Source organism: Acomys minous (genome assembly GCF_964271855.1).
Source record: "Acomys minous genome assembly, chromosome: 6".
In the NCBI taxonomy this organism is placed as follows: domain Eukaryota; kingdom Metazoa; phylum Chordata; class Mammalia; order Rodentia; family Muridae; genus Acomys; species Acomys minous.
Window position 1 is genome coordinate 117,231,900 of NC_140487.1, and position 14,358 is coordinate 117,246,257.

The 14,358-nt window shown below is 54.2% G+C and overlaps 1 protein-coding gene across 5 annotated transcripts in view; it reads right to left on the reverse strand.

Moving 5' to 3' along the window:
- Positions 1-14,358, reverse strand: part of ARHGEF10L (Rho guanine nucleotide exchange factor 10 like) — a 150,050-nt gene that overhangs the window by 55,846 nt on the left and 79,846 nt on the right. For 3 of the 5 annotated variants that reach the window (XM_084787943.1, XM_084787941.1, XM_084787942.1), the window contains 8 exons: positions 13,301-13,417; positions 10,829-10,937; positions 7,473-7,579; positions 7,065-7,142; positions 5,991-6,170; positions 4,975-5,091; positions 3,714-3,806; positions 1,983-2,156 (listed from right to left, as the gene is read on the reverse strand). In XM_084787943.1, the coding sequence (XP_084644069.1) occupies positions 1,983-2,156; positions 3,714-3,806; positions 4,975-5,091; positions 5,991-6,170; positions 7,065-7,142; positions 7,473-7,579; positions 10,829-10,937; positions 13,301-13,417 (975 nt within the window). Of the gene's footprint in view, positions 1-1,982; positions 2,157-3,713; positions 3,807-4,974; positions 5,092-5,990; positions 6,171-7,064; positions 7,143-7,472; positions 7,580-8,476; positions 8,673-10,828; positions 10,938-13,300; positions 13,418-14,358 lie in introns of those variants that run through there. The other 2 variants (XM_084787944.1, XM_084787945.1) reach the window with 2 other exon arrangements.

Here is a 14,358-nt window from a genome sequence, read left to right on the forward strand (position 1 = left end):
GGTGGGGTGAGGGGGGGTGGAGGTGGGGGTGGGGTGAGGGGTGGGGCGTGCAGCAGAAGAAAACAGACAGTTCTTCCCAGGGCAGTACCAACAGATCTCTCTCCTCCTGCAGGCACTGTCTGCTGCTGCTGAAAGGAGAAGCCTCTCCAACACACAGGCCAGCACAGGTGGCTTCGGGGACCGATGCCTTCCTTCCCTTCAGAGAAATTTCAGAACAGCAGGCTTGGGGCAGGCACAGGGGGCGGGGAGCCGTCAGTGCTGTCCAGAGCTGTGGACAATGATCCCTAGGAAAGCCATCCTGGGGAATCCTAAGTGGGAAGCTCACCAAGAGGAAGGCACTGTTCCCTTTTCTCCTTGTCACAACTCCAAACTCTGGCCTTCCAGAGTCGGTGAGGCAAACCAAATGCCTTCAAGCCAACACACTCCCTTTGTGAGAAGTCACAGTAAGACCAAATGGAAGTGGGCGACCACCCTCAGGTGAAGGGGACCAAGCAGGAGAACAGGTGCTGTGTCTGCTCTTCCGGCCCTTGGGTAAGGTTCCTCGAGTCTGAGGTTTATGGCATGTCCCGCTTTTTAAACACTGCCCATGACTTCCATGTGGACCCAAGCATGCCTACAGCCTCAAATGTGACCTGGGACAGGTCAGTGCATGGGAGGGCCTAAAGCTCAGGACTTCAGGACCTCAGGTGACCCATCCCAGTCAGATCCCATGATCTGCAGTTAAAGTCAAAAACGCCTCTAATCCCAGCACTCGGGAGGCAGAGGCAGAGGCAGAGGCAGGTGGATCTCTGTGAGTTCGAGGCCAGCCTGGTCTACAGAATGAATTCCAAGATAGCCAAGGCTACACAGAGAAACTCTGTCTCGGGGAAAAAAAAACAAAAACAAACAAACAAACAAAAAAACCGCTGTCTGGAAACAAAACAAAATAAAACAAAAAACAAAAAGTCAAAGTCAGAAGACTTTCCATGCTGGTGAGCAAGGCGACCAAAGGGGCTGTTGTCTCCCAGGCCACCCTCCTGGACAGCGGACACTCTTCGCACACCACTGAAATCCCCTCCCAGGGACAACCTCAGCTCTGCCATTGGGACTCCTCAGAACATCAAACACTTCCCGTGACATCACACCGTGTCCCCTCTGGAAACAGCCATCTCGGAGGCCCTGGGGAGGTCACCTCACCTGCAGGCCATCCCTGCCCACTGCACCCTCCAGCCAGTAAGCACGAGGTCACATGTAGGATCTCCAGGCCTGGGTGGAGCTGTGAGGGGCTCACACCAAGCCCCACATAGTGCCAGGAAGCAGAAACACTGCCGCCTACAGTAGTTGATCTTGGCTTTCCCTTTTTTCTTGTATGTAGCCCTGGCTGTCCTAGAACTCCCTATGTAGCCCAGGCCTGAAACTCTGGCTCTTCCTGCCTCTGTCGCCCAAGTACTAGAATCACACGTGTTCACCAGCACACTAGCTGGGAGGGTAGTTCGGTGGGGAAAGCACTTGCCTAACATGCATAAAATCCTAGGTTCAAATCCCCAGCATTGCATAAACTGGGCATGGCAAGGTGTGCATGTAATCCCGTCATGGGGAGGTGGAGGCAGGATTAGAATTTCAAAATCCTCCTTAGCTACAGAGGAATCTTGAGGCCAGCCTGGGATACAAGAGACTCTGTATTTTAAAAAAAAAAAAAATATATATATATATATATATATATATATATTTGATCTAGCTGGAGATTTCAGAATCCACTCAATTAACTGTAATTCTAGTCTGTGGTTTCTGGTTTCTGTCTTGGTAATTAGACTGATAAACAAAACCATCTATTATCCTTAAAGTAACATGAATTGCAACGAATGTGCCAGCCGGTGAATCCAGCTCCCCTCCCTCAGAGAACACTGCCACCTAGTGAGCGAGCCAAGGTGAGCGTCAGGAGCTGCAGGTGAGGCAGGTGAGGCACAGCTGCACAGGGGACCAAGGGCTAGGTACACACCCACCTTGCTGAGGCTGCTGCGGTCACTGACGCTCTTGGTCAGCTGTTGGATCTCAGCTACCTGGTCGGCCAGCCGTTTCTGTTCATTCAGCTTCTCAGCCAGTGTCTCCAGCTCCGTGAGGGCGAGCTGCAGCGACAGCCTGTCAGGGTGGCCCCTGGGAGTGTTCTTCAGCATGTCCTGCCAGGGCCAGAGAGAGCATGCATAAGACATGCAACAGCATGCACATTCACGCGCACGCACATGCACGCGCCCACACACACACACACACACACACACACGTCCCTTCCCTAGTCTGGAGTCAAAGCCTTGTCCTCCTGCAGTCTACACAGACCAGGCCTGAAGGGTGCAGCTTGCAACGGGACCGAGGAACTAGACACAAAAGGCAAACCCTAAGGCTTAGTGAATAAAGACAAGATGATCACGTGGCTTGTTCAGGGCACATACACAGAAGAACTCCATCAGCAGGGTCTCCAAGAAACATTTGTCTACCCATGTTCATATCAGGGCCAATCACAATAGCCAGATGAGGAGGCAACCAGTGTCTATGAGGGTAGGGACAACATGAGAAGCTAACCGTCGCCCCTGAGCCGTGAGAGGAAGGCAACTCTGGCCCAGGCTACAACATGGCCGAATAGTGAGGGCTCAGCATCATCAGAGACAAACATATGCAATTCTATTCAGAGGCAGCTTTTAGCATGATCAGTTTTCAGACACAGAACGTTGCATCTGGGAGGAGTGGCTGCCAGGGGCCGAGGAGACAGAAGAGTTGGGTCCAGAGTTTCAGTGAGGGGAGATGAGGAATTTCCACAGATGGACCATGCGTGATGCCACAGCCCTGCACACTGAGAGGCGGTGGGCCGAGCAAAGCCTCAGTGGAGAGCGTGTACTAAATTGGCAAAAGGTGTCCTCAGCTCAGAGCCCATGCCCACTGAACAGCATCACTGCAGGTAGACACAAGGGTGCTACCACGTCCTCGGCCTGGCAACTGCCTCTCGGGAGCCAGATGACACTCTCTGAGGACTTTTTTTTTTTTTTTTAAGATTTGTTTATTATCTATGCAGTGTTCTGCCTGCATGTACATCTTCAGGCCAGAAGAGGGTACCAGATCTCGTTACAGATGGTTGTGAGCCATCATGTGGTTTCTGGGAATTGAACTCAGAACCTCTGGAAGAGCAGCCAGTGCTCTTAACCTCTGAGCCATCTCTCCAGCCCCCCTGTCTTGCATGGGCAGATGCCCCTTCAGGCATCCTGGTCAAGGGAGGTCAGAGGGCAGCCTGAGGATTCTGGAACACTAAGCCTGCCTGAGCAGGTAAAGGCACTTGCCACCAAGCCTGTGACCTTAATTCAAGTCTTGGGAGCCACATGGAAAAATATAACCAACTCCTGCAAGCTGTCCTTTGACCTCCACATGTTCACTATGAACACACACACACACACACACACACACACACACACACACACACACACACACGACCCTATTCCAATTTCCCAACACCCACATCATGTGGCTCAAAACTGCCTGTAATTCTAGCATTATTGGATCCAATGGCCCTGGCCTCCAAAGGTACCAGCACTTACATACACAAGCCCACACAGAGACACTCATCAATGCACCTAATTTAAAATAAAGCTTTTGTTTAATGCTGTTGCGCACAACAGGCTGCCACAGATGAGATCCACTCTCCCTCTCTGCCCGCAGCCATCCCCTGGCCCCTGGGGAGCCCCTGGCAGTACCTGGAGCAGGAGGATGAACTGTGGAAATCTCTGAACAGGCTTCACCATCAGTCCATAGAGGGTGACTCGGTCCGTACTGCACACCTGCCGCCGCTGCGGGGACAAGGCTGTGTCACTTGTCAGTCTCCAACAGTAAGGGTCCAGCACTAGGGTCCAGACCAAATCCCTATGCTAGGAACCTCTTTCTGGGCTCTAGGACCCTGTTCCACCTCGGATCCACAGTCAGGGATGTATGCCTCCCATCAGGGCATACCCTATGTAAGCCACACCCTCAGGGGACCCGAACAGCCAGTGAAGGCTTTGCAACCAAAAGCAAGACCGGAAAACCTAATAGTTTACTCACTGCCATCTGTTCCCTAAGAGCAGAGGCCTGGGCCAGGGTGTGAGTGGGCACGGGGTCTCCCTGTCTTGCCTCCTGTCTGCTTGCTTGCCCCACCCACATGTGTCCTGTGGGGCCTGGCCTGTATCCCTGGCAACCTCATGGCTTCCTTGCCAGTCTCCACATTTCCTACCCCAGCTCAAAGCTCTCTTTAAATACTTTTACCTCACCCAAGGCCTGAAGATCCAGAAGAGTCCAAATTACGCTACATGAGGGAGCATCCTTTAAGGGGTATCCCATGCTCCCAGAATCCTTCCAGCCTTGCTTGTTCCCACATTCCTGCCACCAACTCCTATCAGTATTTGCACGGGAAACAGCCCTCTGTCTTCTCTAAACCCATGCCAGGCAGTCCCCCTCAAGAAAGCCTTCCTGGTGCGTGTCCTTCCTCTTCACTGGGGTACACAGCTCTTCATTTGTGTCCTCTTTCGGACGCAGGTCCCTCACCCACTGCACCCCCAGCACAGGGGATCTTGGAGCCTATCCACAGCTACTCAAGAGTTCTGCAGCTTTCCAAAGCCTTGAACCTTGTGCCCCCAGATGAAGTACAAAACCTAGAGATGCCCAGACCACTTCATAGCCAAGGAAGCTACAGCTCATGGGAACACAGGCAACACTGTGGTACCCACCACCACACAGACCCATCTGCACCAGGTCTGCCCTGCACCCTGTATAGGTTCCAGGATCCTGAGCTGACTGCAGACCCTTTAACCCTCTCACCTTCCTCCCAGGGCAGAGAAGGGCTATCTCGCTAAAGACTGGGGTTCCCAGATAATCTAGCCCATAGCCGTGACACTGAAGTTGGTAAGACAATGGCTCTTCTCTCCTGTCCCACCTCCCCCAAGTCCATCCCTACAGAGGGAGGACCGCATGGCTCCAGGCTACCTTGAGGAACTCGAGGAATGCCGGCTTGGTGAGACAGGCCTTTTTGATGATGGACATGGCGTTGGTGAAGTTGTTTACATAGTCGCTGTATACATCTAAGACCATGGACTTGGAGAACTGTAAGAAACGGGAGTGGGAGCTGTAGCAACATGGGGAAGGGAAGCAGCCGTGTCCATCTTATCACTCTTCTGACACCCTGCTCCGGGAAGAAGGGAGCTAAGGGTTGGGGAGACTGTCAAGGTCTAAGGAACCAGAGAGGCTTTCTACAGCAACTTGGAATCCACAGGAGAGAGTGGGTACCCTAGGGCAGGGACACTGCCTGCACTCCATCCAGTTTCTTACCATGCCCAGGAAATGAAATGTCCCTGAGCCCTCGCCGGGGAGATGCACCCACAGCTAAGCTACAGAAGTGGGAAGTCAGGCAACCTCTCACCACGGCCCCCTGGACACACCCACCTGGGATGTCACGTCCGCTCTCCCAAACTCTGTCATTCTCAAAACTCTGCCCTTCCCAGTGGCAGAACCAAGAGGCTTACAGCCGAGCAAAGCTGGCTTGGCCATTTATCTCCTTAGCTCCCTCTCTGGAGTCTGAGGGTTTTCAGTTTGAAAAGCAGGGATCCACAGGTGTAGAATCTGAGCCCAGAGGCACCCTCAGATCTCCCTGCGGTGAAACCAGGTCTCCTGGACCACGATCCGGGGCTCTGTGGATCCTGGGGTCCTCATCCTGGAGCTATGAATGCAGCCCAAGCCAGCATGTGCAAACGCTCACTGATCACACACGTCATGCTTGGAAAAGAGCCTGCACCCTGTCAGATGACCCTGAGGCTGGTCTCCAGACTGTACCCTGGCTTCAACATCATCTTGGCCTGGCACACCTCTTCTGGGACATCAAGGTGTCGTGCCCAGCCTGCAGCGCAGGATACAATGACTGAGGGGCTCTGGCATCATTGGCTTAGATGAGGCAACCAGGTGGGGGGCTGGAGGCTGGGCCAGCGAGCCAAAGGAGGGACACCTACTGAGGCCACAAAGAGGTCCCCAATCTTCTCAGTGGAGTCCCATTCGGCCACTCGGGAGGACAGGGCGATCTGGAACATGGAGTGACAGTGTAGAATCTCCTTGACGCGGAAGAACACCACCTGACACTTGCGGGTGCTCAGGGCCTTGGGCTCCATCTCCATGAGGGGGTTGCGGTAGTCCTGCCAAGGGGGGTGAGGGTGGGGAATGAGACTGGCAATCCTTAAGGCAGACAAAGCAGGTGGAGAACTGGGCAGCCCCCTCCCCCACACCTCAGCGGGGCCTTCCTGACACAAGCAGACGCATCCTGCATTCCTCGCGGACGGTTTCAGACTGTTCTACACAAATATGACATTCCTGCCTTGCCTCTGTCATCCCACAACCTCCCCAGAACTTCTGTGTTAAGCTAGTTTGGAAGAGACATGATCACTTCTACACACCATCTGGGTGTGAGGGCTCTGGGTGGGAGGTTCAGTGCCAAGGCCGGCTGGTGGAGAAGCTCAGAGCCATCTGTGTGGCTGAGCGGTGGGGTGCCAGGTCACTACAGTTCCCTGAGCTCTCAAAGCTAAGGACTCTCTCCGGTCACCTCTTCTGATGCCTATGCGCCTCCATATGGGTCTAAAAACAGATCCCACACCAGCAGTCCCTCTGACATCTCTGAGGAGTTCAGGTCTTGGAGGCCCAAACCAAACACGGGTGTCTTATACATGTCACTCAACATCTACTTAGCGTGGCCTGGGCACCCCAGTGTAAGAAAGAGGGGTGTACTCCTGCGCCCTTGCTTTGAGGACTATCTGAATGGCCAAGAAGACACAGGCCCCTTCCAGGCACAAAGGTAGCACATGCCTTGATGCTCTCATTTGTAAGACTCTCAGTCTCACTTCAGAGTGCAGCTCTCCCTGTAAGCACAGACCTTGCAAATCCCTGCTGTCCCCACTTGCTGTTCCTCAAAGAGCAGGAACAGCCCCTTCTCCTTAAACCTACCACAATCTCCAAATGTTCTTTATAAAATGTCCTCCAGGTCCTTTCCTCCCTCCCTCATCCCAGAGACCCTCAAGAGTCCTCTGAAATGGCACCTGGAGTATCCGCTTCAGCGACTCCACGTAGCTGCCTTCACTCTGCACGATGGAGCCCAGGATGTGTCTCCGGACCACCTGCTCAGGCCAAGAGCACAGTCAGGGTGTGGGACCCGAGGAGCAGAAGCAGTCCCAAAGGCAAGAAGGGAAGCTGACAGCTACAGGACCCAGGAGCCCCAGAACCACCTGGGATGGACAAACGGATACCCCCTGCTCTGGTAGTCATGGAGCCAGTGGGTTTTAAGCATCCCAAATGCACCTCACTATCCCCAGACCACACACAGTGTCCCTATTAAAGCCCACCACCCTCATAGTCACTTCCCCTCAGATCCTAACTAGCATAGCCCAAGGGACCAGGATGGGAAGCCACCAGCTTTTCCCTGCAGACCGGCCCACCTCCCCACAGACCTGCTGAGGACTCAAGCCATCTGGCATGGGGCCCAGTTCTGGGGCGGGAGGTTTGATGTCTGTCACACCAACCTCCAGGAGCCCCATATCTTCTTCTTCCGAGTCACCTGGAAAGACAAGCCGGAAGATGGCACAGCTAAGGCGGGGGGGTGGGGGGGGTGGCGAAAGTCCCGCTAGAGCCCTAGAGATGAGACCCACTCAAACAGCCCCAAATCATGACTGGAAACAGCTGTCCCTGAGCCAAGTGGGTCAGTTCCAACTCCAATTCTCAGAACCCCTATGGTCCATGGCTGCTCCCCCAGAGCCTTTGGTGGGAGGAGTAAGAGGGAGAGGTGGAGAATCAGAAAACAGCACCCCACAACAGGTACCATTGTCTCTGCTGAGACCCGCCCACTCTGCCTGCTCCAGGCTGGCGTGGGCCAACCACTCGTGTCTCCCCATCACTGGGCACTAAAAATAGTTTTCATCTGGATGCCAAAAATGGGGTGGGGGGGTAGAAAATACAGGCCTAGATGCCCCATCAGCTTTGTACTTTCATTTAAAAAACTAATGCCAGCCTGGTCCACAAAGCAAGTCTACACAGCTTGGACAACCAAGGCTACACAGAGAGACCTTGTCTCGAAACAACAACAACAACAACAACAAAAACAAAAACAAAAAAAAACAACAACAACAAAAAAAGATACCCAAAAGAGAGTAGTCTACGCTGGGTGTGACAGGAACCCCAGTCCACTAGGGCTTGGCTCAGCTTATGGCATATAGAGTCCAAACAGCAGTCCAAACCCCTAAGAGAAAAAGAAGGGCCTGGTAGGATACAGAAGGGCCATCCTCCCAGGATCTGAGTGCCCCCATGAGAGGCTCAGGGTGATGAGCCCTTGCTATCCAGAGGTTCTAAAGGCCATGGCAGCCACGGAGAGCCAGGAAGTGGGAGAACAGAGAAAAAGAGAAGTGCTAGCCAGTCCAGCTGCTGGAGAAGCGGGACACCCAGCTTCTTAGGCCCTTACCTGAGCAGGACACAGAGGAGGAGGAGGAGGACGGACAGCGGATGAGAGCATGGGGGTGAGGGTAGGAGTGGCAAAGACCCTCCTGCCTGGCCCACATATTGCCTCGGGCATCACAGCGCACCCACCCCAGCCGCCTGCTCCTCCTCGGCTTCCTCTTCCCCCATGAGCTGCTGGGGAACATTCTTGGCCTGTGATCCGAGCTGCCCAGCTATTAATAACGCCTCTGGGGGAGGGTCATTTTAGGCCCAGGGCTAGTGGGCGGAGTGGGGAGGGTGTCCCAGAAAGAGTTCCCAGCCACCAGGCCTGTCTACTACTCCCTTGTAGTAGCCAGTGCTCCCCCCCCCCAAAAGGTAAAAACACCCAGCCTGTGCCCAACCCACTTAGCACCGCACTGAATATATGTGGGGTCATCAGTACACCCAGTGTTATGTGGTACCTCTGTGAGAACTAGGGGAGGTCCCAGCTGTGAGGGCCCAGACACTGGATGGGACCCAAGTCAGCATGATCCTGGCACCAAAGCCACTAGGGCTGACAGACCTCAAGAACAATGCCTGTTGTGCAGGACTTGGTGTGCAACACAGTCATCATCCCCATGGCCCCAGAAGGCAGGGACTGCTATTAGCCCCATTGCGTGAAAGAAGAAACTGAGGCACACTCGCCAAGAGCCTGGAGGCTCTGCCGGTTCTCCTTGGCTTAGAGCCATGTTCCTTTTAAGTGCCAGTCTCTGTGTGAGGCCAGAGGCAGGAACTCCCCGGACAAGGCCTCTTCCCACCCAACGACTGGCACCCTCAGAATTCCACCCGGGCATCACTGGCCATAACCTACTGTCCTACATCAGTAGCCCCTCATCCTTTTGCCTGTTGTCCCCCAAAATAAAACACATCACAGGTGCCGAGTCTTGCTGCGAACCTTTTGAGGGTCCCGGTCTGAACATCACCTGGAAGAGGGACTTGGTGGTACCCTAGTGGGGATCAAAACCAGGAGATGGACACCTGAGTGGGGCCTCAGGGAAACTGGGGTATCTGGGAAGAGTGCCAGGGAAGGGAGAAGAACCAAGCCGATGGCTGGGCACGGTGAGCTTGTGGGCAGGAGAGCTCCCCTCACCTCCTGCCAGGTCCCAGGTGAAGCCTGGGGGCTGGCAGGTGATGGAGCTGCCTGCCTCCCTGATGCCTGCAGAGGCCTGCGCGAGCCAGAAAGGCCCAGGCAGCTGAGACAAGGGCAGCAAAATAGATACCACAGGACCCTCTCCACCTGCGTCACTTCCCCAACCAACCCTCCCTCCACTAGCCACATGACTCATGCCAGATGCTGAAATGCCACCTCATCAGAGGGCTACAGGCTCTCAGCACACCCCATGAAGCCCTTCCTCAGCTCCCTCCCAGACTCCCCAGAGCCCTTATTGTGTCTGGACATTATATTACCTGTTTATTGACACTTTCACCTCCCATCACCCTCCAGGACAGAATTCCTAGCCACTCTGCTCACAGCTCTGCCCCAGGACAGTGGGCTCCAACCTACCGTAACCCATGGGAGACAGTTTCAAATGGTCAATAGATCAAACTCAACCACAGGGCACTTCTGTCTAAAACCCAGGTGATACTCCATGATGTCTTTTAAGGTCAAGGGCAAGCATCTAGCCTGGCCCATAGAGCCACACTGACCTGGCCCTGACTTTTTCACCCCAGACTCCTCCACCACCCCCATGCCTGCGTATGCTCAGGAAAGTCTATGACCTCTATGTACCTGTCCCCTCATCTGAAAATCGGAACATGGTTGCTGTTCCTGCACCCCTTTTGTGGCCTGTAAAGATTAAGCAAGTCCCCACCAGACGCTTCGCAAACGTTGACATCGGCTCTCCCAACATCTCACACCCCCCTAAAGCCTTGGCACATGCTCGGCCTTTGTCCTAGAGTTCCATTCTACTGCCTCCCCTTTCACCTCCACCCCTTGCTCATCTCCACACTCCCCTAGGAACCGAAAGGACTAATGACACTCTGAGCCATCATTTCCCCACCTGTATATTGTGTCCCCACGGCACCTAGAGGCCCTGGAAGAAATGCTGTTAGATTCACAGAAGACGGTGTTTAGTACTGGTGAGATGAAGGTAGACAAAGAACATTCTAGATGTGGCCAGGTGAACCAGGAGGCAGGAAAGTCAGCAACTAGGGCCACACAACTGAAGGGAAGCCCCGTGGCTCACAGAAGAAACCAGCCACATCAGTCAAAGGTGTGGGAAGCAAGCTGGGACCGACCCTCACACTTGGGGTTCAATTCAGAAGAGGCCAGGCACCAGTGGCATCTCCCCCAGCATGCCCCACTCCCAGCACACCGCTGACGGCCACCCAGGCTCACCTAGGACATCTTTCCTATGCAGAAAGGAGACTTTTCGCATGACTGCCATCCGGGTCTTCTCCAGCCCATCCCTGGTCCCGCTCTTGGCGGCCTTCATGAGCTGAGTCATCTGTGTAAAGGCAGAGGGGGCTCGCTGGAGGCTGAGGGGGAGCCTGGACCCCTGCCTCCAAGGGACCTCATCCCAGATGTCAGAGCCAGCCAGCCCTGTTCCATTCCCCACCCAGTGAGTGAGCAGCAGAGGCCAGGAGCAGCAGGGAGAGACTGCGCTCGTGCCCCAGGGTCCCTCTGTGAGCAGGAGGGGACATAACCTCTTCCCTCTACTTAAGGAGGTGGTAGGATGGGGAAAGGGCCAGGTCTGGGTTCAAATCCCGGCTCATATACTCCTCAGGAAGTGGATAGGTCACTTCTCTCTGAACCTCAGACAAAGGAGCACAAGCTACAGGTGAGCAAAGACTGAACAGGACATGTCTGCAGAGGTCACTAAGGGCTGATCTGCTCCCCAAGCTGAGCCAGGTGAGAAGCCCCGCCCCTCTCCTCTCTTCCTTTCTGAGCCTCTGGCCACAGGGAGGGAACGCTGAGGCCACAAAAAGCAGAAGCCACAGCCGGGTGCTGCCAATAAAGCCAGCAAAGCAGGCCTTGAGGTGAAAGAAAGGTGGCACGCTCAGAGTGGGAAACAAACACCCCACCACTAGGACCCAGACCTGAAAGGAAACCGCTGCCCTTTTGCCCTGCTCCTGCCCCAACACTTTCAACACTGCCAGCATGAGTTACCAGAATGTTCCTCAAGGGTGGAAAGCGTATCTGCCCAGTCCCATTATGCGGCCCACATGTGACTAATGGGCACTCTGGACGTGCTGTGTGACTAAGAATTGAAATCGCAATTTCATTTCATTTTACTATTAATGGGAAGAGCTACACAGCTGTGGCGTGGATGTTCCAGGAAACCCCCTCCTTCCTCAAGACTCTGGTGAAGATGAGGATGCAAGTCTGGGAAAGAGAGTTCCCCTGGGACTCACTTCTACCTCAGGCAGCTCTTTGCCTCCAGCTGAAAGGCTACATACGCACCTCGCTTCTGGGGTCTGAGGACAGACCGCTGAGAGCCTGAGGGGTGGGGCTTGAGGCTGAAGAACCAACAGTGGACTGGTGGCTTTTTAGGAACAAGACAGGCTTTCAGGAAACAAGGGAAAGAGGAAGTGGGTCCCCACCCCTCCCTATATCCATAGTCATGATTTTTGGTCTCTTGAGAGGAAGGGGCATAAGCACCTTTGGAAATCTAATGGGGGAACAGGCATCAACTCCCAAAACTGCACGTGGGGAAGCCTCTCCTCTGAGGTACATTTGACTCTGGCGGCTGTACACCTGGCTGGAGCTATCAATGGGCCTATCCTCAGAAATCCTCAAGTGGCCTTCGGGGGATCACCAGAGAGTCCTTTCACTTGGTATTTTTTCTGAGCAAAGATGAACAGGAGGTGAACGCCCCAGAACGTTCCCTGAACTGGCCTGGCATGTGTACAAGCCTTGATGGGCTCCTAGCTTCCTCTCTTTGCTCCCTTCTTGGGTCATAACCCCCAGGGGTGTTTGCTGGGGTCCCTGCTGCTGCTGGCCCTGGTTCTGATGCAGTGGGCAGAACTGTATAGGGTTGACAGCACTCAGACTCTGGCGTGGCCAGACCAGAGGCCAGCTCTGCTGTTGACTGGCAGGATGATCACCAGCCACTGCCTTCTCTCCTTACTCTGAATGATGGTGGAAAGACAGCCATGCTTGGGTGTCATGACATTCAGGTACGAGAAAGTAACAGTGGCCACCATCACTAAGCTCAGAGAGCCAGATATCACCAAGTACCTTACAGGCGTCATCATCCAGGCCCCCACATCCACCCTAAGGTGCTGCTGCTGATGGCAGAGAAAAGCAGACCCAGAGAAGCCAACGGGTCTGTCTGCCCGTGGTCATTCAGTGAGGAAGTAGTAAGGCTGGGATTGAACCCAGGTCCACAGGGCAACACAGCTGTACTGCTCAATTAAGGCCATCTACTGCTGCCAACAGCATTGCCCAAAAGCCCGAGTCCTGCTATATCGCTCAAGCTGGTCTTGAACTCCCAATCCTCCTGCCTTGGTTTCCCAAGTCCTGGGGATTACAGGTGTATGGCTGTCAGGTTCTGGCTAGGAACCTGCATGTTTAAAAAAAAAAGAGAGAGAGACCCCCTAGGTCATTCGGGGGGCTCTTAGGTTTAAAATGCCACTGGCCATCTTGGGGTTCATTGGCATCTCTCTGGCAGGTGTCAGGTGGGGTGGGGAGCAGCTTCTAGGCAAAACCCAGGCAGTGGAAGGAACAGCTGGCTCATGGCGTCAGCCTGCTGCAGTGCAGATGTGAGGTGCAACCAGGTCACAAGTATGAAGGGCAGGCTCCCCGAGGCTCACACCCACCCTCCTCTGTGGCCTTCCCTGGGGCCAGGAGAGAAGGGACAGACAGTACCTTACAATCGCACTTGAACTTCAGCTCCTGCATGTCTCTACCCCCAACTCTCAAAGCCAAGATGTCTCTCTTAGTCCTGACGTATCTCTCCTTTAGCCTAGTCAGGTCTGGAGAAAGCTGGGGCCCCAAGCGGCCAGGCAGAAGGAGAGCAGGCGAGAAGAGCAGGCGGGGACAGCGCAAGGAGACAAAACACAGACAAGAGGGGAGAAGGAGACTCAGGTCACATGGCAGCAGACGGACACTCAGGGCAGGCGGGTGGGAGAGCAGGTCTGGGTACGTCCAGCGGGAATCTGCACCTATGTCATTCACCCCAGCATGCCAGGCAGCCGAAGCTGGGACTCAGCTGCAGGGAATCCCAGCTGCTAGGCAGCAGAGTGCGGAGCCCATGCCTCCCTCTCACGGTGAGAGGGGAATCACACTTGGATGGTGTTGGCTGTGTCTTCTCACCCCAGGGGAATCACACTTGGACGATGTTGACTGTGTCTTCTCACCTTCTCACAATGGAGCATATAACATTAGAACTTGTGAGGTGGATGACTGGCAAGGGATGGATGGTCTGAAGGACAGGGTGGGGACAATGAACAGATATGTGGACAAATGCCTAGGGAGAAGGTGAAGTGGCCAGAGGATTGCTGGACTGATGAGTGGACAACATAAAGATAGATGGATTGAAGGAATGTGGGCAAGAGTGGATGGATGGATGCAGTAGTGGATGGATGGATGATGGATGGATGGATGGATGGATGGATGGATGGGCAAACAAATGGGTAATTGGCTATATTTAGGTGGGTAGCTATAGCTGGGCAAATGCATGATGGATAGATGGCTGGATGTCCAGAGGCAGTGCTGAGCTAATAAATACTTACCATCTGGCTCTTGGGGATATAAGCCCTGTTTCTTGGTGTCTCCACAGTGTGAAAACCCTCACCCTGGGCCAGCCAGGCACTACCAAAGTAACACCATTGAACGTGGATTTGTAATGCAGATAAGCTAGTCCAAGTTGACCCCCACATTCCCCTGGAGGAAAATGTAAGTGAGTGAAAGGGAAAGAGAAGAGG